At 41.3% G+C, this 26143-nt stretch overlaps 1 protein-coding gene across 1 annotated transcript in view; it reads right to left on the reverse strand.

The window, feature by feature from the left end:
- Window positions 1-26143, reverse strand: part of COL7A1 (collagen type VII alpha 1 chain) — a 133585-nt gene that overhangs the window by 102538 nt on the left and 4904 nt on the right. Inside the window, exons 2-18 of the mRNA XM_087954709.1 lie at window positions 22619-22712; window positions 20242-20422; window positions 18717-18876; window positions 18094-18187; window positions 16399-16557; window positions 15477-15634; window positions 14300-14429; window positions 12600-12722; window positions 8813-8962; window positions 7651-7770; window positions 6119-6265; window positions 5457-5567; window positions 4654-4803; window positions 4414-4542; window positions 2465-2611; window positions 2018-2143; window positions 71-217 (exon numbers count right to left, since the gene is read on the reverse strand). Of these exons, the coding sequence (XP_087810835.1) occupies window positions 71-217; window positions 2018-2143; window positions 2465-2611; window positions 4414-4542; window positions 4654-4803; window positions 5457-5567; window positions 6119-6265; window positions 7651-7770; window positions 8813-8962; window positions 12600-12722; window positions 14300-14429; window positions 15477-15634; window positions 16399-16557; window positions 18094-18187; window positions 18717-18876; window positions 20242-20422; window positions 22619-22703 (2317 nt within the window). The 5' untranslated portion in view covers window positions 22704-22712. The remainder of the gene's footprint in view (window positions 1-70; window positions 218-2017; window positions 2144-2464; window positions 2612-4413; window positions 4543-4653; window positions 4804-5456; window positions 5568-6118; window positions 6266-7650; window positions 7771-8812; window positions 8963-12599; window positions 12723-14299; window positions 14430-15476; window positions 15635-16398; window positions 16558-18093; window positions 18188-18716; window positions 18877-20241; window positions 20423-22618; window positions 22713-26143) is intronic.

Genomic DNA, 26143 nt, shown 5'->3' on the forward strand with positions numbered 1-26143 from the left:
AGGTTAAAAAAAAAGTCACAATACAGTTGACAAGAGAAGGAGGCACCTCTGGCTTCAAAAGAGAACGTACCAACTTGAAAAGTAAGGGTGGCAGGAATGCTTTCTTGGGTGCCCAACTGTGTTGTTATTTGTACTAAGTATGTGACGCCCTCCTTCAAATCTTGCAATTCAAAGAAACTCTGGTCTCCAGGGATTCTTCTTGTTTCCTCCGATCGATCTGAAACAAGATGCAAAGGAAGCAAAATCAGCCTGTGGTAATAAGGGAAGCTATAGTAAGCACCGTAACCCCATCTCTCCGTCTAAGTTGGACAAAAACATTATTTTTCAACACTGGGTCATATACTCATCTTCAGATCTTTCACATCAGGGGTCCCCAACCACCGGTCCGCGGACCGGTACCGGTCCGTGGAACAAGTCCTACTGGGCCGCTGGTTTGCTGGGCGCCGCCATCTTGTTTTGATGAAAAAGTGCTTCCGGTGAGCTTTTCCGGGTAGAAAGCTCACGGAAGCACTTTTCATCAAACAAGATGCGGCGCGCTCGTGAGCTTTTCCGGGTAGAAAGCCATTTCTGAAAGCTCACCGAGCTGCGCCGCCATCTTGTTTTGATGAAAAGTGCTTCGGTGAGCTTTCCCGAAAGCTCACCGAAGCATTTTCATCAAAACAAGATGGCGGCGCCCAGCTGATGCCGGTACCGGGCCGCGCCATAAAAAGGTTGGGGATACCGGGCCGCGGCATAAAAAAGGTTGGGGATCACTGTTTCACATTATATTTTTTTGAATTTTATTATATTCTTACCATATTTTTATTTTTGGGATTTTGCTATTGTTTGTTTTAATCATAAGGCACCCACAAATGTGAGATGCAATCAAGTAAGAAAGTAAGTGGTGTGTATGTGTGTCCCTGAAGCACTTTTACTATTTCCCACCATTTTCACTCTGGGCTTCCAGGTGATCCCTGTTTCTCTCCTCATTGTCCTTCAAACCCCAGGGCATTTTTCCCCATCTTCATAAATGTTAAGGGTTGCAAAGTCCAGTTGCCTTTTGAAAAAGCACCTTTGGGACAACCATAACCTAGATGACTGAGAATCTCCAAAGACATTCCTCTTTTAACTCAAATGGCTGCAAACACACATTCATACCCCAGAGTTTTGTTCAGTACTAGGAAAGACACATTGCATTTGCTTATTGGATTAATGTATAAGTTGTAATTACTTAGTGTAGTATAATTACTATAATTACTTAGTATAATTGTGTTTTTTTTTACATAATAGGAAACCAAGATTCTTCTTTATACTAAGAAAACAGTGGCTTGTTATTGAAAAACCCAAAACAAACAAACTAAATCATACTGTGGCTTAGTGTTAAGTAAAAGCCTGACCGTTGAGGTACTATTAATTAAATAACAGTTATATACAAGCAAAATATAACTACTGCTGGTATGAAACCACAAATAACTACTGTATAATTAATGGTAGCACTTAAACAGTAAGCACTGTTTTAACAGCTCCAAAGATCATGGTCAGTAGCCACCCTATGCCATTTTCGCCATTCCTTACTAGATGAAAATTACACCCAGTAATCACTCAGCTAACCTTTGACTTCATTTTTTCTCCCCTCTCCTCTTAGACCTTTAAAAAAACTCCAATTAACTCTCCTGTTTTCTCTCATTTTGCTTCTTCTCCAAGTGACTCCCTCTTTCAAATTCCCTTTATCAACTCCTTTTTTTTTGGGGGGGGGGCAATTACTCTGTTTAGTTCAGCCTGTCTCCCAGAGTTGCTGTTGGAGTGGAGCAAAACTGGAGAATGGAGCATTTATGTATGCATCCTTGAGTGATACAGAATAAAGCAGGACATGAAAGAGGGAGGGAGGAAGATAAATAGACAGATAGACTCTTCTATATTCCCACCTCCAACTTGAAAAATGTGATCTCCCCCTTTTTTCTTCACTAGGTCCTTTTCTGCTTTGTACAACTTGAATCCTCTTGCATCAGAATTATCTAGGCACGCAGAAGGTCCTTACCCTGAGTGTTGACAATCACCAGTTTATAAGCTGTAGCCCTGGGAACAGGATTCCACAGCAGCCGAATACGACCCAGTCCCACTGGCACCATGCGCAGGTTTGATACACTGTCCACTAATGGTGGTCCTGCCACAGATGAACAGATAGTAGGATTACTGGAAGAATGTAATAGATGGCTTGGGCTTATAGAGAGAACAGTTGAGTAAGTTCTTGAAACAAAGAGGCAAACCTCTGGCTCCTTTTTTTAACATACCCATTCTAATAATTGTAATAACAATGTCTCTTTTTCCCCCTCCCCTATAGTGTTGCTCTACATACATTATCTGAGGACAAAAATATTCTCTTTATTAGAATATCAGAAGGTGAATCATTCCAAAAGCGATTCCCCATGGGGAACAAGACAGCAAAAGAGACAGTGGAGCCTAGAGACAGGATTAACAGACTTACGGATTCCGACGTTGAGAGAAACGGCATCACCCTCACGGCTGCCAATAAGAGCTGAGACACGAACCACGTAGGAGACGTTCTCTTTCAAGTCAACTAAGTTCTCTGTGGTCTGGGAGCCTGGGATATGTCGGACCCTCTCAGTGCCATCTACAGCAGAAACCACAATAGTTGCAAACATGAACTCATAACTATGGCTTTCTAATCCAAAGCCTGTTTCATAAAAATAAATCTTAGATTTCGTGGTCTTTGGATTCAGGAGAGAGGAGAATAAACTAAGAGTTTCATTTGCCACAAACAAATCACTGCAGCTTTCAACAAAAGATTTGTTTTGCTATACTCTTCTACTTAGGTGTGAATCATCTCAGTGTTGTTCCTACTTCCATTATTTCCCAGGTACCATCTCTAATAGTTATCCTTTCATTTCAATGTATGCTGATTAGTGTACATTTAAAGTGACCTATCCTATCCTACTTTATCCTATCTCTATTCTCTCTACTCCCAATGCTGATAACTTGAACAAGTTTTGAGGATGCTTCTTCCTTAGAACATCATTAAAACTCTTTAGTTTAGTGGTTCCCAAACCTGAGTAAAATACCTAAATAGTTTTTCTTTAGGTAACACATGAATCCATTATCTAATCAAAATAGGAACATTTAAATTGACTTAAAATATTTTACTTACGTTGGATAAAAAGGGTTTTTTGATAAGTGGTTTTGAGTAATAAAGGAAAAAGTTTGAGATGCACTACTTAAATGACTAGAGGTGATGCTTTATCAAGACTCTATAACTTGCAAGAAAGTATCCCTTCAGAATATGCCCTTCAACCCAGAAAAACAGAAAAAAGAAGGATGTTGAAGAGATGCTCCAGACCAGGGGTCGCCAACCTTTTGGACCTCAGGGACCACCAAACTCATAATTTTAAATCCCAGGGACCACTAACGGGTTATGTGGGTGTGGCCTAATTTGTGGGTGCGGCTTGGTGGTCATGTGACTGGCTGGGCATGGCTTGATGTAAATATTATAAACATTTATATAAATACTGAATTTTTTATTTAAAAAAAAGAGCAACTTTTACCCAAAATCAGAAAAAGCAAGCAGGCAGATTGAGTTGCTCACAGAATCACAGATTCATTCAGAGATCTATCTATCTGCCATTGGCTAGCTCAGTCTGTCACATAAAATTTGCTTGCAAGCAAACTCATAAAATTTGCTACCAAGCAAACTCACAAAATTAACTCACAACACACCATGTATGTAAATATTGATTTTTTTTATAAAAAAAGAGCAACTTTTACCCAAAATCAGGCAAAGCAGGCAGGTAGATTGAGTTGCTCACAGAATCATTCAGTGAATTATCTAACTGCCATAGGCTAGCTCAGTCTCTCAAATTTGCTTGCAGGGAGTCTGCACTGAATAATAAAACCTTCAGTCCTAAGGGAGTGCAGCTGTGCTTAAAAGCAGAGCCAAAGATCCAAAGACTAGCTAGAAAGCAAGAAATCCAACCATTTCCTTCTTCCTAGCTAATCTAAATCTCCTGGCACAGCAGAACAGCTGATGGTCAGAAAAAGGAAAAATAGCAATTTAGCAGACAAGTTTGCTGGGTAAGGAGTGAGTGGGCGGGGAGGGTTCCCGCGGGCTATGTGGGATGCATAGCCTTGTGTTTCTGCACAGCCTGGATTAATTGCTTTGGGGTTAAATTAAGTGTTCTGGGGGTGAGATTTCTGTGCGGCCCACCAAAATTTTCTCACAGCCCACCAGTGGGCCGCAGTCCACCAGTTGGCGACCGCTGCTCCAGACTATACTTTGTTTATTGCTTGGAAAGCCTTTGTTCTTCTCCTTTTAGTACACTTCTGCTCTTCCATCTACTCCTCTCAATGGATACTTCTGGATTTTCAGCAAGCCGCCACTATCAAGCCACTCCTATCAACCAGCTGTTCCTGTGTGCTCACCTTGCATATTGCGTACTACAATCTTATATCCTGTGGCCCCTTGGACTCCTAGCCATGATAGCCGGACTCTGTTTCCTATAGTCTCGATGATCCTCAAGTTAGAGATGGTTCCCACTGAAGGTGCCACCCCTAAAAGAGAAATTTCGACTTTCATTCAGCAAAGATGATGTGAAAACCAAAAGCCTCAGCCACGAATGTGACTAGCTGAATAAAAGGGAGCATGAATTTCCTCTTTCTCACCTGTCTCTGAGATAGTAACTGGGGTTGCTACTTCTTTTCCATCATACAAAGTGTAGAGGGTGATATGATATTCCGTGCTTGGCTGGAGGCCACTCAGAGTGTAGCTGTTCTCATTGGTGGGAAGAGAGACAGATTTGAGAGAATCTGCTCCTTGAAATCAATACAAGATAGAAATTAGCATTGACCTTTATGGATTTGAAAACAAGCAAGTATTATCCCTATGTCTCACTGTTCTGACATAAATACTTGAACTAAGTCGTTGCCTAACTTTCAATTCTCTTCAACATTAAGGCATAATCATAGTTCATTCCCTCCCCAATGTATCCAAAGGCATTATATTTTAAGAGGGAAAATAGAAACATTCAATGGGTTTTTCAAAAAAATAAACACTATTTATAATTTAGCATCAAAATGAAACATAACAAACTAATGAACTTGAAATATATGTGAATAACACAGAACAAAAATAGTCCAACTTAGTGTCTTTAGTCTCATTTACCACCGAGATCTAGGTCACCAAATTCCATCAAATTTTGCAACAATCATTCTCTTTAGCCAATATTCCCATCACTTCTGGCTTTCTTAGATAAGGTATCAAATTATAATAGTACATGATAGAGGATATCAGGTTAGAGAAGCTTATTCTAAACTTAAAAAGAAAATGAAAACTATATTCTTTATAGAAACTTCTCTGGAATCATATCCTAGAAATATTTGGAACTGACTGGGAAAGGAACAGATTCTCTCCATCCACAATTCCTATAACTTCCCTACCACTCATTGTACAAATTTAGCCAGCCTACCTGTTGCTTTTCTCCACTCCAGACGATACCCCCTAGCATTAGGGATGATATTCCAGGCAACCTTAATTGATGTTGGGTCAACAGCGATAGTCCTAAGATTCTGGGCTATTTCTAAGAGCAACAAAAATAAATAGTAAAGTTCTGAATTATTAGGAAAAGTTTTAATTGCCTCTCATTTATTACAATCTTTGGATCCAAGCCTAATCACCATGGGACAAGTTTATTCAAAGAAGAGAAACAAGTAAAAATCTATATCCAAATTCACTATTACAGGCAGTCCTAGCACTTTTTCTAAAGATGGACTTGAGCTGAGCTACATAAATAATATTCATATACTGACTTGAACATACCTAGACATCTCTTTGTTCCAGCTACAATTACCATATAATATCTGTTGCATTTTCTCTGCTTCCTTTGAATACATAGTAAACAGTATGCCATCTTTAAACTTGAATCAGAATACTTCCCTAAATCAATTTTAATGTTTGATATCTTAATATTTAACATGTCATGCTATAAAACAGCTTATAAATGGAATGCTAACAATTATTCCATAGTACATATTTTACCTGCAGTGATAGTTATTGTAACAGCAGCAGAAGTAGTACTGTATAGTACCATTAGTAATAATAACAAAAACAATCATCACCAAGTGCACCTACCTGTTCTCCTCCTAATGGAGGCCTTGGGACCTTCTACCTGTCCATAGAGTGGTGCAACAGATACTAGATAATCAGTGTTAGGCTGCAGTCCTGTTAACAAATAGGAATTCATGCTAGCATCCACATCAGCTGTTTGACGACCCTGACCTAAGAAATTTCAAAATACAAAACAAAAATGCAAAGAAGCTGTTAGCCATTATCCATACAGAACATGCATCTGTGAACTACATGACCACATGCTGAATTGCAGAAGTCCACCTTTTTTACTTTCCTTTCACATTCAGCAAAAGATCCTTAATTCTTCACTTCTCATCATATCACTGGAATGATATTGCCTGTAGACATTGTCATTGCCACAAGACAATGTCCTTTTGGGTACAGTGGACTTTTAATACTACTCCTAACTTCTTAATCTATTAATTAACTGGAAATGAATTATATTAACTTGGGAGTATTCTAAATAAGGAACATAGGAGTTAATTACTAAATTTCTTGGAAAAAGAAAATAAAATCATAGGGGTTTGGACAGTTTATCGAAATTTATCGAAACACTTAAGAGTCCACCACTTTCAAATTTTGAATTGTGGATAGGTGTCATCACTCCATCCAAGATTCATAATCAGTTCCTTATTGGACTTTCCTAATCCATGTAAATAAGCTTGCACATTAAAAGGTTAAATACATTAATTTCCCATCAAAACCAAGAATTACAGAGCTATAGTGTGGTGGAATGTAGGCTGGATTCCTAGGAGGGAGGGGCTGTATTCCACTGGGCCACGAGACAGCAAAGTTTATATTGTTTGGCTGGGAGAAAGATAACTCCTCCCTAGAAGTTCTCAGTGTACAATGATGCGATGTTGCTTTAATTTGGCAAGATTTCTGTCTATAGGTGAGGAGCAATAAAGGAAATTGCTTAGAAGTAATTTTGTGTCTTTCTTGAATTTTGGAGCCTGACATAGTGATTTCTGGGCAAACCTATAACTTAATTACACAGCAGCCTATTTAAAAATTATTGTAAAAGTATACTTAGACTGGAAAATCATGCATATCAGGACTATCTCCCGTCTAGAAGATATATTAATTCATTACATATGGATAGAGTGTGTAGTGTGTATCTTTTAAATATTATTAAATATTATGAATATAATGCTGAATACATATTTTAAAAAGAAACTATTCATATAATTTGTGCCTTTCTATATCTCTGTGTATTTTTGTGTTTTTGTGTGTAATATATACCTGTTTGTGTAGTATTATAATGCTATTTAGAGCCTGAGTCAAGCTATTTTCAGGCCTTTTTCAGGTCTACATGATTTATGTTTGCCATTAAATGGTCCTGTTTCCATTGGGGTTTTTTTTCATTGTAACAATTGGTTTTTTAAAAAAAAAAAAACATATAGATGTTTAATTAGAAAACAGTCCCATTTGTTATTCAGAATGGAAATTTTGATATCTTCAACATCATTTCCAGTCTATGGAGTGGGTAGTATAATATTTACATAACATCAAAGAGTACCAGTGAACAGTTATACCTGAGAGGAGTTCCCAGGTAACACGGTATGCAGTAACTCCACTCATACCCCTCCAAATCACCAGCATCCCTTGGGAGGAGATGTCCTGGGCATTCAGTTGTTGCAATCCTGCCAAATTCACTGAAGATAGAGAGAGAAAAGCCAATCGAGATGAGCAGAAGGATGTTTCAACTATCTAATTATCAATAATCCTAGAACCCAAATCTACCTGAGCCATATTTTCTCACAGAATTCATATATTTAAGCAATTATACTTCAAGTTTATGAAAGGCAAAGGCATGATTTCCCTATTTCAGTTATGAAGTTATGGATGCTTTTATGGCTGTACTAGCCAATAATACCCATAACCAGTATCTTTATAGTGGACTATAAAGACTACTAAAAGAGTTCCAGCTAAAGACAAAAAAGTCCCAATCCTGGCACCTCACATTTCTCAAAGCCTACTTCATGTATAAAATAAACACTGGAAAGCCTATAGTTCCTTAGGTGCTTAATCAGGGCCGGATTTAACAACAGGCAAATCGGATTATAGTCCTTGGATGTCAACTGCTTGTTCGGTGAACAGAGTTATGATGGTCCTGAATAAGAGGAACTTATGAAGAGTCTTCAAAGTTGAGGCTGTTGCAGTCGGTCACATGATCATGATTCAGGCACTTGGCTTGCAAAACAGTTACAGTGTCCCACAGTTGTATGCGCACCATTTGTGGCCTTCCTTGCTGGTTCCCCACAAGCAAAGTCAGTGGGGAAGCAGGCAGGAAGTTGCAAGTCATTCCTACAAGTCTCTCCCACTGCCACTTTTTCGCCTGCCTCTCTACCTGTGCTCTATAGTGTCTGCCTGTGGCACTGCCTGCCTGGACCCTGTAATGGCCATCCACGGTACCCATCTGCCTATGCCCCATCACTTCTGCCCACAGTACTCATTCATCAGCACTCCATTGTGCTTGGCTGAAGCAGCTGCCCACCCACCCACACTCTGTAGTGCCTGCCCATGGTATGCACCCACCCATCCACACTCCGTAGTGCTTGCTGTGGCACCTGCCCGCTCTCTGTAGTATCTGTTCATGGCACCTTTGATCCTCCTGCACTCTGTAACATCTAGCCAGGCTAATCAGAGCTAATTCCAGGAACAAGGCTCTGCTTTCTTAATTTAGGCAACACTTACGTGTTCGGCTATGAACTACAGCAGGCACTACTGTATGATGTGGGAAGATTGGGTACAATGTTATCACATAGTCAGTGTTAGGTCGAAGGTTGCTGAGCAAGAACGAAGTAGAACTGGCATCAAGATTCACTTCTTGAGCTTGAGCTTCACCTTATAGGAGGAAAAACAAAGATAATTTTAGAAATGTACATTAAAAAGTCATGAGAAACATAAAAGATCACCGGATAGTGCAACTACTTTAAGAATGCCAATAAAATTACAGCTCAAATTCTTATTGGGACTTCATTCTTGATTTCTTAACATTGAAAATTAAAGACTGAATTATATCACTAATTCAGGAAAACAAAATTATTGATAAATGAGGGTTGCTTCTTTTTAAAACTGTCTTCCCCAACCTTGTATCTTCCAGAAGTTTTCCAGCTACTCCAGCATTCTGGGAAATGCAAGTTGAGAGTACTTGTAGTGGTTAAAGCAGGGGTGGGCAAACTACGGCCCGCGGGCCACATCCGGCCCATTGGTCTTTTTAATCCGGCCCGCCGAAGATTGGTCCGTATGTAACTGCGGCCACTTTTCGGCTGCTTTCAGACGTGTCGAGAGGAGGCGGTTGAGGTGGAGGGCGGGCGGCGGAGAGCGAGCAGGGCGCCTGGCGGGCTTGTCAGGCGGAGCAGGAAACGGGGGCAGGAGCCTGGCGGAGCGAAGAGAGCTGAAACCTGTTGAGGTCTCGCAGCAGTCCCTTCGCGGGGAGAGAAGCCGCCGAGCTGGGAGGAGCGCGGGATGCTGCCGGCTCGCCTCCCCGCCCCTCCATCATGACTGCGGTAGAAGGATCCCCGAGCGCTGCCCTTGCGGCCGCCACCGATGGAGCCCCGCTTGATTTCGCCTGAGCCGCGTTTGATTTTGAAGGGGGCGTGGGAGGCAGCGCCAAAGGAGCGCTCTGGGGTTTGGCCAACCACCCGCTGAGCAGCTCCGGGCTCCCCACCGCGGCCGGCAGACCTTGGGGCTGCACTCCAGAACCCAGCGCCACGGGATGGTGAAGCCGAGCGGCAGGAAGAGGTGTGTCGAAGCTGCAGCGGCCGGCTCAGATCTCTTGGTCCCGGGAATCCCCCTCCAACGAGGCTCAGGCACCTCGGTGGAGGGGTTTCCGGGACCAAGAGATCTGAGCTGGCCGCTGCAGCTTCGACGCGGCTCGGCTCAGGCAGAGCCCCAAGCACCGCCGGTGGTGAGGAGCACAAGAAGCGCAACGGGGCCACTGGAAGAGCTGCGCCTCAAGGAGCAACTGGCGGCTGGAGCAGCCAGGACTGGCAGTGGCGGCGAGGGCCCGACCTGCACGGGGGGGGGCCTGGGGCGGTTTTCTCCCGCGCCTGGCTTCGGAGCGGCCCGCCGTGCGCTCTTGGGCATCTGGCTCGCTGCGCCCTGGGCGCGCCTTTCCCTCGCCTCTCAGCCAGCAGCAGCAGCAGCAACAGCTCCACCGCCGCCGCCTCCTTCCTCCCCTAACGCCCGCTGTTGTGATGCGTATTCCCGTAGACCCGAGCACCAGCAGGCGCTTCACACCTCCCACGCACGGCCTTCCCCTGTGGTAAGATGGGAGAGAACAGCGGCACCCTCAGCGCGCCGGTGCCGGGACCTCGCAACCGGACCGAGGCGTGCTCGGTGGTGGACGTCCTGGCTGGGCGGAGCGGGCAGGTCCTGGGAGAGGCACACAGATGTTTTCTGCCGAGTGGGCTTCCCAAGTGCCCAGGAGGACTCGTGGTTTAACGGCAAAAGCGGCGGCGGGATGGGCGCTGGGCTGGCGGGGGGAAAGGCAGGCGAAAGCCCCCCCACACACACACCTCGGCAAGCGGTTTGCAGGGTTAGCCAGCAGTTTCTCGCAAGAGACTGAAGGCCGGTCTGCTCCCCCCAATTAGACGTTGGTTCAAGAGGGAGGGTCAGTCCTGCTACTAATTGGTGGTTCACAGTTTATCCGTGGGCACCGGAGAAGTTATGTTTTGGGGGGTGGGCGTTTATTTATTTTTTATCTTATAAGTGGCCAACTTGTGTAAACTGAGGGGGTACATTCATTCATACATACATACACACACACACACACACACACAGTCGTTTATTTGTAGCGGAAGAATCTGTCTATCTATCTATCTATCTATCTATCTATCTATAATGGCCTTTTATAAAATTGGTTCGGCCCTCGAACGCAGATCTGATTTTCCATGTGGCCCCTGACAGAAATTAATTGCCCACCCCTGGGTTAAAGCATCAAGCTATAAACCGGGTGACTGGGAGACTGTGAGTTTTAGTCCAGCCTCTGGGTGACTGTGGGTCAGTTACTCTCAGCCCCTGGAAAAGGCAACGGCAATTAACTTCCTCCAAAAAAATCTTGCCAAGAAAGCTATAGAGACCTTGGCCAGGCAGTTACCAGAAGTCAACAGTGACTTGAAGGAAACGCACACAGTTGACCAGAGCCACATGGTCATTTTGAGTCAGAGCCAAAAGTGAGGGAGAATATCCATTCTCTTGCTGGACCTTGTCTTAATCTCTCTAATCCATTTTTCCTCTTTTTCTTACTTTCTTTCCTTCTGATACTCTCTTCTGTCTTCCCCCGATAGCAGATTGAAGAGACGAGACAGATACTTCACAGAAATCTGAACTGATCCTTTCTGGGAGCTTTGAAAAATTAAGCCACGTGCTATATGGAACTAGGCTATAGGCTGTAGGTGGCTCTAGGACTGAAAGTCGCCCACACACTTCTTTGCTACAGGAGTCCAGCTTACACGTATCTCCGGACTGGGCTCAGTTGCTTTCCACTTGATCCCATGTACACCTCAATCCTCTATTTCTGAGTATTTAGTATTGCATGGAACATGTATCTCTAACTGATGAACAAGGAATGGAGATTATTTTAGCATAGGCCATTTTTAATCTAAAGTACTGTAGATTAGAAGAACTATCTAGAGACCACTGGCAGACAAATGGCACCCCTTCCTTTTTTTTTTTGCACAAACTTTCTTTCTGACTGAGTCACAGCAAGCAAAGCAGCAAGCAGAAGCAACAGTTGGTGGTGATCTCATCAACATTCATTTTGGTGCCCACAGGGCCAGAATTCTCTGCTAGGCAGATAAATTCCCTTGGCAGCAGGTGTGGCCAGACATTGGGTGGGTGAGGCACTGGGAGAGTTGCCAGGCTATAAGCACCAGCATGGCTGCAGGCTGGGGTGAGGCAGCTCCAGGTGCAGCTTCTGCCAAGCACATCACAAACAAGTCGTAGGTGAATATTCCAGTAGGGTCCACTTCCCCAAGCCTGGACTTTCTTGCCCAGGAAACCCTGAATTCTGGTAATTTGATAATTACAGTGATGTTTGGGAACAGTTAGGGAACATTGAAAATTAAAGGATAAAATTATCCTCTCCCCAAATCAATCTTTCTGTTCTTTTTAAAAAGCACTCTGACTACTCAGAGCAATCCTCAACAAACAAAAGCTGTTACAGGACTGGGAAGTGCAGTGTGGTTGTCTTCTTCTCAGACAATGTGCTCCATTCTGCTGAAGGACTCGCTTTTCTGCTAGACTGCAAGCTCACCAGAAACACAGCAATTCCTGTTTTCCCCTTATCCCTGTGAATCAGGAGATGGAAAGCTACCAATGAGGTTAAGGGGAAGCTGCAGCACCAGCCATGTACTTCCAGTTCAGCTCCAGGATTTCCTGAAGCAATTGGATTATTTGCTTGTTGAGTAAAGAATCTTTTCTGAAACTTAGCACTTTTAATCCCAAAGATCACCCCCCTGTCAAGTTTTACACTGACCTCTAGCCACATAAGTGAGCCTGTAGCCTTGTAGGGCTTCATTCCGATCAGCTGCCCAGGATAGTCTCAGGAAAAACGGTCCAGTTTCTAACACCCGAAAATTTGTCACTCCAGTCAGCATCTCTGCAAGGAAAACAAAGAATCAATGGGGTGGGTCCTTCACATTCACATGAATTCCAGACACATTGTGTTACGAGAGAAGTTATACTAATAGGAATCTGCAGGGTCATTTTAACTCACAGTGGAATGAGCTAAATGAACAAAATGGCAAAGCCATCTCCAGCCAAACTCCCTTCAGAGCTCCAGGAATACAACACCTGTACCCCAACCAATAGGTTGCTTGGAACAAATGAAAGCTGTAACCAGTGGTGCGATTCAACCGGTGTAACAATCGGTTCGGTGAGCGTGCGCTTTGCACACATGCTCTACATTTAAAACAACCCATTTTCAACTCAGTTTACTTACCTTCTGCTGCATCTTCGGTGAGTGAAACAGCTGATGCACGGCAAACCGCTCTGCCATGCGAATCAGCTGTGCTAAAAAAACACCCCAGGAAATAAAGCACAGGAAAGAGCAGGAGTGAGTGGGCGGGGCCAAATGCTCAACAGAACTACTGGTTCGCCCGAACCAGTCCGAACTGGTAGAATCCCTCCCCTGGCTGTAACCCCAACATTCTGGTGGGATAATGGTTGCAAAAAAAAACCCCGCCATTGTAAGGTTATGCCGGCAACTCATTTAAAAATGATACAGGATAATGAACAGGTTTTATAAAAAGAGTATTACAGAACAACCTTTCTTCCTAACTTCAGACGGTGAAAGTTATAAAAATGGTGCAGACAAGACACGTGTGAGAAAAGAAAATCCTTGAACACAAGGTCCAAAGTTATATAGGGCTCTAAAGATCAATCTCAGGACTTTGACTAATACTAATAATGGACCTGTAGTTAGTGCAGTAGTTTCAAAACACACATTAAGTGTTTCCTGGGGCCAGTCCAATAGCAGCCTAGCTGTAATAATGTGAGGTAGCTATATTGGGGGGAAATATTTTGATGGGGATGGAACACATTGACAAATTAATGCATTTTTTTTTAATACGAAGTCATTTTTGAGCTGAGCACAACTCCTGATGACATACATGGAGGTATACATTCAGGTTTCTTGGCATGATACCTCAATAAAGACATCTTCAAAGGTAATGTAATTCCCTGTAAGAATGTACCAGGCAAGTGCACAGGGTTTGGAAAAATGCAGCCAAATTTTAGGAAAAGAGATGGTGAGTGCATACCTACCCTATCTTGGAGGCTATTTGGGACTCCAATGCCACATTGGAAAAGAGCTTAAACTTCTGTATTACCAGGGTTGTCCAGAAATAAATTCATGACAATATCAGACTTTTTATTCAGTTTTTTATTGGCTTCCCAGAAGATAGCTATGAATTTATTCAATTCACCAGCTTTCTGTCTTTGCAAACAAAAAACTGTGGCTATATCCTAGACTATAGTATTACACAGAAACTACATAACTGTAAATTCTACATATTATACATGACAAGACTATACAGACACACCCAAAGAAGCACAAATGGGAGTTTATACCCAAGAAATCTGAAGGCACCAACTTTTGGAATTATTTGGGAGGAATTTTAAAAGGAAATGTATCAAGAAATGTCAAATAAATTACAGAATCTCAATATTACTCACGTGTCCGTCCTTTGCCAGAAACTGATTCTCCAATGCGGTTGGCATACTGAGCTATAACAGTGACCAGGTAATCTGTCCCACTTTTCAAGCCACGGAGTACAGTGCTTGTCTCACCAGATCCCACACTGACCTGTTTAGTATCCAGAATGGATCTGTTATCACTCATTAACATTAGGACTTTATGTAAAAATAAAAATCTCTTATAGGCAAATAATAAAAAAGAAAAATACTTTATTCATCTTATGTTTACTGCATATTGCTTGCAAATCATTTAACACATGTAATGTTCATCTTATACTACTTGCAAATTGTATCACATGTTCATCTCTCATTCCTTGTACTAAAGTGTTGATCGCAATTTATCAGACAGAAGTGTTGCTTAAAACAACTTTAGACAGAATAACAGATGATTGAAGCAGGGCCCAAATTTGTCAAATTACCACTCCCCAAAGTTAGTCTCTTCTATTCTAAATACTTTCATATTCACACACACAAACAAACACAAGAAAATGACAGCTCTGTTCTCCAGCCAAAAGGACTTTAAGTAAATAAGAACTGGATGGCGGACAAAGGAATCTGATGGGGTAACTGGCTCAAGAAACAAGTTATATTCTTAAAAAGATGAAGTGATGAGACAACTCCCTTAGAATGCAGGGCGGACACTGGACAGTTCAGCCTTTTTTATAAACAAAAAAATCAATATTATTATGTCAACTATAACAATGTGTGTCAACTAGAAGAACACTCTGGAACATGGGCTAGTCTGAAAACAGACAATGTTAGTTAGTATTTAAGTTGTTTTAATTTGGAGGGGGAATGTGATTAAGATATCATGACCTTGATAATGTACCTGTCACCTCTTTTCAGGCCAGAAAGGGCCTTACCCCTGCATTAGTTGTATCCATAATATTTTATCTGGGAAATGTCACCCCCAGAACACCACAAAACATTTCCTATTCCAGAAGTTTCATATATTCATTCTATAAACTGCTATATCAGCCCCAGAATGGATTGACTAATGTGGTCTTGGAAGAAAAATAGAACAATTCAGAATTATCCAAAAATGGATGTTTTGCACATATACATCTGCCACATTAAAACTGATCTAAATTATAGTTGAACATAGCTAAATTTACCTCCAAGGAAGCATGAGGATTGCATCATGAAAAGTACTCACCTCCTGCCTTTCTGACATGATTTGTTGCCCCAGGCCAGTCAAAGGTACATATTGAATTTTATATCCAATTACAGGACCACCAGCTGCTGTCCAACGGATCCTTAGCATGTCTGTTCCTTGTTCCATGAAAGCCAGGTTGGAAGGACCATTGTAGGCACCTGACGGGGAAGGGAATCAGAGCGGACAACATAAATCAGGTTTCTTGTTGACACATACCATTCCAGACAATTATGGACATGGAAAGAAAAGGCTAAGCATTTCAGAAAAACTGAAAGGATCTATCAAATGAAGAGTGGCAGCATTGACATCAGTGGGGCCTGGGGCCTGCAATGGAAATATAGAATGCTCTCCATATGCTGGGTCACGTTAAATCAACAATAAGATGAGATCAGATAACAGAGATAACAGATCAGATCAGAGTTGGAAGGGACCTTGTAGGTCATCTGGTCCAACCACCTCACCCAAGCAGGAGACCCTACACCATTTCTGACAGATGCCTGTCCAGTCTCTTCTTGAAAAATTTCAGTGATAAAGCATCCACAACTTCCAAGGGCAATCTGTTCCATTGGTTGATTGTTCTCACTGTCGGAAAGTTTCTCCTTATTTCTAGGTTAAATCTCTCCTTCAGTTTCCATCCATTATTCCTTGTCTGGCCTACAGGTGCTTTAGATAGCTTGACCCTCCTCCTCTCTGTGGCAGCCCCTCACACATTGGAAGACTACTATCATGTCTCCCCTGGTCCTTCTCTTCACTAGACTAGCCATGCCCAGTTCCTGCAACCGATCAGTGGCCCTGGCCTCAACTTCTTCCAATATTGTATCCATGGAAAGAAGAAAAGAACAAAATTCAGATGTTCACTGAAGGGAAAGTTCTGAAAGTTATATAGAACATTAAACCAAACACCGAACTCCAAATCCTTTACCTATTGTCTGGAGGATGCCTCCTGTGCTGGCACACACCTTCTGGGACACCAGTGGCAGGAGGGATGCCAGGATTTTAAAATCAGTGACATAGAAGGAATAATCTTCTGTGGGTGTGGAAGCCACTCGGTCAAGCTCCTTTCGGTCTGCATTTTTGATACCTGGGTGAAGGAGACAGAAAAGAAGCACTCTGCTTCAGCTCCAAACCTCCTTTAAACAACTGCAATATTCTTGCAGTAGTCAATCTTTTTCACACTGGGAGCCAGTCTCAGAATAAACTGGGTTTTGATCACCAAGGTAAGTTTTGCTAGTATTTAAATTGAGATTGAGAAACTGGCATACTTAGACATTTTGGATTTCACTCCCATCAGCCCCTGGCCAACTTCACCAAAGGAAAGAAATATGGAAGCCTTAAGCCAAATATATGGAGGCCTCCTGAAGCTATAAACCTGATTTAACCCTTATAATTTGGAAATATACTATAATCTGAGTTCCCCGGAAGGGCATATCTTTTGCATGCACTTCAGTACCCAATGTCTTTAGGTAGGGCTGAGAAAAACTCTAGCCTATTGCCCTAAAGAATAGTTGAGACCAGTTAAGCTCTGCCAGTTCTTGTCCTAGCTGTTTTTAATCCAAATATGCTAAATTTCCACCACAGAAACTTAGTAGAAAACAGTAATAGTTGCTCCAAGCTCTCTGGGGAGACATTTTGTCCTCCTTCAAAAAAATGCTTGGGGAATACTGGAAGTCTTTTATGGTTTTGCTAAGAAAAATATGCTTCCACACACATATATTATACACAAACATCTCTAATCTGAGATCCATTTTAGGCCTATGCTTTTCTTAGACAAATGCCAAGAATGCATGTAATTTTCTTGCCCTGCCCTTTGAGATTTCTTCAGTGGGCAATACATTAAAAAAAGATCATGGAAAAATAGGAAAAGAGGCATTATTAAAGATATTAAAATGGCAATGTCTTCATAATCAGGGTGGTGAGATGAGTATCTTGCTTGATGAAGAAATGTGGAGATTTTGAAAGCCTGTACATTTTTGTGGCTTTGAGTTTGATTTAATAAAAGCATTGAGATTTAATAAGAGCATTAGGGATTTCTCCTGCCAAAATAATACTCGTGTTTTCTGTATAACTGAAACTGACATATTCACCTTTATTTTTGACGCACTTCAGTTGCATTGGTGGAAGAGTCAGGGACTTAATTAAAAAAAAAATTAAATTCTAATCTGGAAAAATATCTCTTTTTGTATCAAGAACAATGCACTAATAAACAATTGCTTTCTGTAATAGTTAGTCTGAGTGTTGCATTATAGTTGTATAGCTGAATCCTCAGTTTACAAGTGCAGACTTCCCCAGGCTTACTGGAGGCATAAGCAAAGTCTGATTTAACCCTTGTAATTTCAAAAGATACTATAATCTGATTTAAGAGGGGAGTGATTCCAGGATTAATAAACCTAGAGGGCCCATCCCGTGCTTGCAATGTTCTCAATTTTACCTAGCCCTAATCTGGCAAGTAAGAACTGGTATATGCATTTCATGTACCACCCATCCAATATGTTTTTCTTTCAGCAAACAGTTAACAACAAGGGGGGAGGTGATGAGAAGTAGTGACTGGTGCAGAGGGAGAAAGTCCCATTAAATTGGTCCTTATTTGATATCCATCCTACACTGTAAGATCACTCACCCACTGCAAAGACTTTAATGCCTTGATTCTTCAGTTTTAAGGCTGTCTGCTCAACTTCATCCTGAGACTTTCCATCAGTAATGAGAATACAGATCTAAGGAGGAGAAAATGCAATTCTACATCATACAAATGTCCAAACAAAGACTTAAGCTCAATTCTTTTTGAAGAACAGCTCAGCGTATGCTATAGCCATAGTTAGATGGCTGATGCAAATAGTTAGCCATAGTTAGATGGCTGATGCAAAAATAAAGATCAGGATTGCTAAACACATTTCTGGAAATCTATACCCTTATTTCGGAACACTAGTAAGAGTTATTATTTAATATTGACCCATTAACAATATATAGCATTTAAATGTCCCTTATGGAACATTTTGCTTACATTACATGAAGCTAGAATAGAAAAGGTATTCCTCATACAGCCCTTAAAGTTCAAAAAAGTTGAGGTTTAAGTGCTATATCCATTCAGCATTCAGGGAGAAACAGGTCATACTTCTACTGACAAACATGATTTTCAATATTATAAGAGACTAAAAAATGGCTGTCAGAATTGCCAAAATCTGTAAGATTTTCTCTGGCCATTCCCTTCTCTTTCTGCTGAGATAGGAAAAGTTTTCACAGTACCTTTGGAACATTAGGCCGGAGCTGATTGGCTCCAAATAAGTTATCTACTACGTAACGCAGGCCTGCTCCTGTGCGAGTATTCCCACCCTTGAAGGCTATCTCTTGAACAGCCCGTATCACTTCCGTTCCGTTGAGAAAGTCTGAGAATTTGAACTCAGTCCTGGAACCAAAACAAAATTTAAAATAATTAAGCAGAAGCAAGAGCAGAAACCACACTATTAGTTGAAAGCCCATCAGTTGGAAGGAAGTATTTCCCAGAATACTGCTCCATAACCAATTTTTGTCATCAAGCAGTTGTTGTTGTTTTTAAAAAAATCAATCTCAGGGAAACTTTTTGGGAGCTTTTCAATGTTATAAATAGAGCACTTGGCTCCTCTAACAAGCAGTTATGTCATGAATTCGCGAATTCAGTTTTGTTTGTCTTTAGAGTGAACATGAATCTCAAGAATATGTACAAGACACACAAACACACACTGCAGCCCTTTTGTGTCCAGCTGGCAGTATTTAACAAGTTACTCAATGCACATCTTCTAATCAAATAGATTTACTCTGCAAATAGAGAAAAGAAAGGGGATAAATCTTTTTCTTTCTCTTGAGAACTACAGGCTGGCTATTTTGAGAGTCACCCTTTAGGAACGGGAGGCTAAACCATATGAAAAACTGTTGCTGGAATTGGCTATGTCTAGTTTAATGAGAAGAAGGACTACATGTGACATGAAAGCTGTGTTCCGATATCTCAGGGCTTGCCACAAAGAAGAGGGAGTCAACCTATTCTCCAAAGCACCTGAAGACAGGACAAGAAACAATGGATGGAAACTAATCAAGTTAAGGAAGCAACCTAGAACTGAGGAGAAATTTCCTGACAGAACAATTGATTAGTGGAACAGCTTGCCTTTAGAAGTTGTGGGTGGTCCAACACTGGAGGTTTTTAAAAAGAAATTGGACAACCATAGGCTTTCCTGTCTGAGCCAGGGGTTGGATTAGAAGACCTCCAAGGTCCCTTCCAACTGTGGACCAAACTTGTCACTTCACATTACTCTCATGTGATGTCTTGTGAATTTTTTTCCCCTGGGGTGGGCGTGGCCTGCGCATGATGCAACCGGCCTGTGGGCCGCCAGTTTGGCAGCCCTGTTCTAGATGGTTAGAAGTAAATAGAGTTTTAATTGCAAGTGAAAACTGTTAAAAGTCCTTTGGCATTTGACATCTCAGTCTTCCCCAGATCAGTATATTTTAGGTGCACGTAGTTCAACACCCAGATTGCATGATACCTGCAATCTGCAGTTTGGGGGAGAGGCAGGCTATCTAATCCATTGAGCATCATATTCCCTATTGTGGCCACCTAGAAGACTCAAAGAACTCTACACACCGTGAACGGCAAACTGATTGACCCCAGCATCCAGTATTTAGTGAAATTACATCTTGGAATGTAGAAGCCCCATTTAATTATCCAAGTCAGTAACACAGCTGTTACTCCGAGACTTTGTCTAAAGTAAGTAACATGAAAAGCAAGTAGATTGGGACTCACCTGGGATCATCACTGTACTGCACGGCTGCATAACGTACCCCGTTCGCACCCACCACATTGATAAAAGGAAGAACCAGTCCTTCCATGAAGGATCGGATCATGCGGAAATTTCCCCTGCCAATGCTAGAGGATCCATCTACCAGGAATACAATGTCAGCCAGGTACACATTGGTGCAGACCACTGCAAGGCAACATCAACTGGTCAGAAGGCTGACTTCATCAGTGGATCCCCTCCATCCACTTTTATTACAAGGCAAAAGAATAGCAGGAGCTGGGCTTGGTCTACACACCGTTAAATACTAGCTCGAGGCTTTAGTCCCATAGAGCCAGACTGAATCACTCCTAGGAAAAAGGTCTACAGTTTCTGCACACTTCATACATCAAGTCTATAATTTGACCATTAAAGTTATTATACAATAAAAGATGTAGAAAAAGCCTTGGGTTAATAACCACTGTAAGAAGACTATAGATGGTCCTTGACTTACAACCATAATTGGGACCAGAATTTTCATCGCTAAGCAAGGCAGTTGTTAAGTTGCCCCTGATGTTACAAACTTCTTTTTTTTTCCCCCAAGGCTAAAAAACTTCAGTTGTTAAGCGAATTGTGTCTTAAGCCACTTTTTCAGTGCTGCTCAACTGTTGCTAAACAAATGTTTGTAAATTGAAAACTATCTTAATTCAGGACCAAGTATTCTGAGCTAAGAGGGGGTTTTCAGAAAGGGAACTACAATCTAAGACAGATCACAATAAACTTTTTATTCCTTTCTTTCAAAAAGTATGCCAGAATCAAAATCAGGGAATGGAATCTTTTATTTCTGAGGTTTTATTTCTTATTGTGAGAGCCAGTTTGGCCTAGTGGTTAGGCACCAGATTAGAAAGCAGGGGACCATGAGTTCAAATCCCATTTTAGCCATGAAAGCCAGCTGGATGACTTCGGGCCAGTCACTCTCTCTCAGCCCAATTCACCTTCCAGGGTGGTTGTTGAGAGGAAAATAGGAGGAGTATTGGATATATTCACTGCCTTGAATTATTTGTTTGTAAAAATAATAAAATTGGGATATAAATGAATAGGGTAGGTAGGTAGGTAGGTAGGTAGATAGACAAAATGTCTGGAAGACATAATTTATGCACAGATGCTGAGTTAAGTTCTCTCTTATTGCCAGTTACAATGGAGAGGTGTGGGTCTGGCTTTAAAACAATTGTGAAATATTTTTATTACAGCAAATAAATAAATCCTTCAGTGAAGTTGCAGGAGTTCAGTTTTCACAAGGAGGAAAAATAAATCAAATTATGGACTTATTTCTCTTGCATCCTAGCAAGGAAAGGAAGTAGATATACAGGACTATATACAGTTTGTCAAGGTACTTTATATCAGGGGTCTCCAACCTTGGCAACTTTAAGACTTGCAGACTTGCAGACTCCCAGAGTGGAAGTCCGCAAGTCTTAAAGTTGCCAAGGTTGGAGACCCCTGCTTTATATCATTATTCACTTTGGAAGTAGTGAGTCATGACAAAGCCTTGGCAAATAAAATCATTTTAAAATCATCAATAATATCAATAACACCATTCTTAATTCAGAGTCCCTCCTCTAGGAATGCATAACTTTTTTCTGTTGAGAGCCGCACCTCTTCAGATAAGATCTCTTCAGAAGACATTTCCTACAGTTAAAACTAGGTGTGAATGGGGACTCTTTCTCAAACACCCTCTGTCTGTTCTCTCTTCTAAGAAGCAGGTTGCAGGGAAGGGAGGGAAAACTTTTATCAGGGCTTCTGAAATTAGGTCCGGGGGCAGAGGTTTCCTTTCCTTAAATTATTCCCTACACCGCAGTCAAAGCAATTATTAGCATTAAATGACTAGAAAATTGGTAACATTGAGGAGAAAAAAACAGCAGTCCTTTCCTTCTATTGCATAGCTGTTATTAAACTATAATTAAGAATTGCGTACCGGGTATGTTCTGTAATTGTTTTGGTTTTTTTAAACTGCACTCTATGAAAGTACTTTCAAATACACAACGTTGTGAAAGGTAAACCTGGCCATGTTCAACTTCACACATGAACTCTCCTCCCTCTGTCGTTTCTGGAGACTTCCAAATGAACTCCAGCATCTAATCCTTGCTCTCCTGTTACACCAGGTGTGCTAGAAGTAAAATCATACCATATGGTGCTCTGTGCGGCCCTCCAAGATTTCAAGTGGTGTTTTTACAAACCCTTCTCTCCAGGGTCCTTCTCGAACAGAGGAACAGCTTTACCTCTTAGCTTTCCGGAGTTTCCTGCTGTCCCTTCTCTAGCCAATATGGTGGCTGAACTGAGAGCAAAAGACAGAAGTTGGGGACCTAATCTATCGGGCTGCCATGCAGAGTTAAATTAACCAGGACTCACCTCTCTCCCTTTTTTGAGCCATGACTTGTATGGAAGCAAAGAATACAGCATGGAGTGCTGCGAGGAGCAGCATTTTGCTTCTCATGGTGGGAGTCTGAAACAAAAGATAAGAGATGGAAACATGCTCAATTCTTCACACTGGGAGGCAACAGCTGAACAAGTTTATCATGAGCAGCATTGTCCTAGTCTCCAACCCAGGACCACAGATAAGTGGTAAAAAGGATGTTCAAAGTCCTTGCTTATTTATATGCTACTTTTATATCTCATTGTTTCTCTGGAAATAGAATTCCTATAATTTTATGTCATCTGTTTAACCATGGCCAGAGAGGAGATGGTGATTGCAAAGACCCGAGTGCAGTGTGTTTATTAATAGGAAAAAAATTGGGCAGTAAAGAATGGAATATTTAAGAGTCATGCCCTCAGCTATCAGTCTTCTCCAAACCAGTAGCCTTCAGAAATTTAGGACTGCCATCCCCATCAGCTGGAGCCTGCATGCCCAGAAATGTTAAGGAATGATAAAAATTATAATACAAAATCATCTGGGTGACATAAAGTTGAGGAACTGCTCTTTAGTAACATGCTGACAGAAGAAAGCAGGTGGCTACAAAGCCAAAACTATGAAGGAAGGATGAAGACGTATATGCTTATGAAATCTAATGCTTTAGTTAAAATGCTTACTTTCTCTGGGAAATTCTCAAATGAGAATTTGGTTTCCACCTGCACATCAGGAAGGAACAATCAGGTTATTATCGGTCCAAATGCATTTATAAATTGGTTCCATTGTTTCTGACTTTAAAATGTTTACGCCACACACATACTGATATTTAAATAAATATATTTTATTAGAAATATACAGGTCTCAATATATTTAATTCAAAATTACCCCTTTAAATGCACAGTTAATTGAGAACTACATTGCAAAATCCAGACAAGACTGAAATCCAAACAATGATAAAAAAAACTCTGTTATTCTATTCTATTCTATTCTATTCTATTCTATTCTATTCTATTCTATTCTATTCTATTCTATTCTATTCCATTCCATTCTATCTTCCTTCCATGCATTCATGTTCCTTTATCAGATCATTTCATTTTGGATTTTTCAATGTTTGAATTCTTAAAGCATTTAGTCATCTTCATTTATTATTCAGAAAAACACATATCCACACATGTATATAATAAATGATACTTGATTATTTTGGATCAATTAAATTGGAAGCTCTAGATATAACAGATGGATTAATTTGGAAGCTCCAGATATAAATGTAAATCTAGCCATGGTGAATTGGCTTTACATGCAGCACTAAATCATCTCATTTTTTTAAACTAAGCTTAACACATATGTGAACCTAGCCATTGTGGTTTATAAACCATGGCTTATGGCTCAGCAAAATGTATAAATCAGGTTACTATAATCTATTTCATACATACTGCCATTCCAGTTTACATACCATAGCTTACTGAACAAATCATTGTTAACTTACTGGCATCTTTCCTCAGAGAGAGTAAGAAAGGGAACAGGAGGTTAAATTCCCAGCTTGTATTATACAAGAGGAAAGTGTTAACTGACAAAACAGAATACCCATGGTTAAAACAAATGATTGTTTAGCATAATGGGTGAATCCAGAACTATCACTTATATAAGGCTTTATTATGGGCCAAACCAGATGATTAAGTGAAAAAGGAAAAATCCCATCCTACTGGAAACAAACCTTCACCTTAATCATCTCGATACTTAGTGGTTATATCATACCACATACATATTTTCTCTTCGTAATGATCTCCTTTCTTAAAAAACAGGATTTCCCCCTTTTTCTAAAAAAAGAAATGATGCAAAAATCTTGGCACAGTTTCTTTAATTTGTCAATTAATAAGCAGCATTCCACTGAAATGGAAACTTTTGAAACTTCTAAAAATAAATAGTGCAGATCATTTAAAATATATAGGACACTTAAGTGTTCATCATTCTTATAATTTAAATCCAGACTCTAGCTGGATTTTTCATATGGCATTTATCTCTCAATCTGAAATAATAAAGAACTAACTAACTTTCATTCTGCTAGACAAATAATTCAGAATCACATTTATTTATTTATTAAATTTATCTGTCACCCACCTCATTTCAAAACAACTCTGGGCAGCTGACAGTGTTAAAAGCTTTATACAGGTAGTCCTTGACTTACAACAATTCTTTAAGTGACCGCTCGAAGTTACAATGGAACTGAAAAAAAGTCCCCTTGTATGACCATTTTTCACACAACCCTTTCAGCATCCCCATGATCAAAATTCAGACACTTGGCAACTGACTCATATTTATGACGGTTGCAGTGCCCTTGTGTCATGCAACCCTTTTTGCAACCTTCTCACAAGCCAAGTCAATGGGGAAGCTAGATTCACTTAACAATGGTGTTACTAACTTAACACCTGCAGTGATTCACTTATCAACGGTGGCAAGAAAAGTCGTAAAATGGAGCAAAACTCACTTAACAAATATCTCACTTAGTAACATAAAGTTGTGGCTCAATTGTGGTCATAAGTCAAGGACTACCTCTAATCAGAAAAGACAAATATTTCTAAAACAATGAACATGTAAATTACATAGTCAAAACAGAACTATAGTTAAGAGATAGGGAAGGAAATAGCAGGATGCGTGGGACGGGGGAACAGGTGGGATTGCTTCTTAATTCATCAACCACCTCCAGTGTCATGTTCCTACATTGGATCCCCAAGCCATCTGGCAGACCCAGGTCTTCAGGCTCTCACCTCAGGGGGTAAAATATTCCAAAGGGCAGGAGCCATGCAGAGAAGGCCATTTTACTGGACCCCACCAGCCAGAAATCCTTGGCCAATGGGATCTGCAACATGCTTCCTCTGCCAATCCTAGTGGATTGAGATGGTTCCTCAAGTGACCTGGACCCATGCCATGTAGGGTATAGGTAATAACCAACACCTTGAATTGCACCCGGAGGCCAATTGGCAGCCAGTGCAGCTCACAGAGGAGTGGTGTAACATGGGCCACCCTGAGGACCTCAAGTACTCCCTGCATCACCATACTGTGTGCCATTTGAGGCTTCCAAATGCTCTTCAAGGGCAGTTCCATGTAGAGCACATTGCAGTTGTCCAAAGGACCTGAGAATTGAATAACTGAGCATAGGGACTCCTGATCCAGGAAAGTGTTGTGGCCTGCCAGCTGCTAGCAGAGTTAGTGGCAGATTTGGATGATGAGGAAGTTGGGGAAGACCGTGGGCCGGTTCTGGCACCTGGAGAAAGCTCTGATGGATGCTCAGCATCGGACACAGAGATAGAGTCAGGGCCATCCGACATTTCCCAGCCAGAGAGGCAGCTGCCTTTGGAATCAGAGATGAGTGAAGAGGAGGAATAGCTGGGGTCTGTTCCAGATGCACATATGCACAGAGCAGACAGGAGAGGTGAACAACGGCTCAGGAAAGCAAAACAAATGTGGATGCTGAATGGCCCCTCCCTGGCTGGGGAATAAATAGGAGGAAAGTGAGTTGGGTTGGTTGT

Source organism: Notechis scutatus, chromosome 2 (assembly GCF_049901735.1).
Source record: "Notechis scutatus isolate UNSWTSFEM ecotype Mainland chromosome 2, rNotScu1.2, whole genome shotgun sequence".
In the NCBI taxonomy this organism is placed as follows: domain Eukaryota; kingdom Metazoa; phylum Chordata; class Lepidosauria; order Squamata; family Elapidae; genus Notechis; species Notechis scutatus.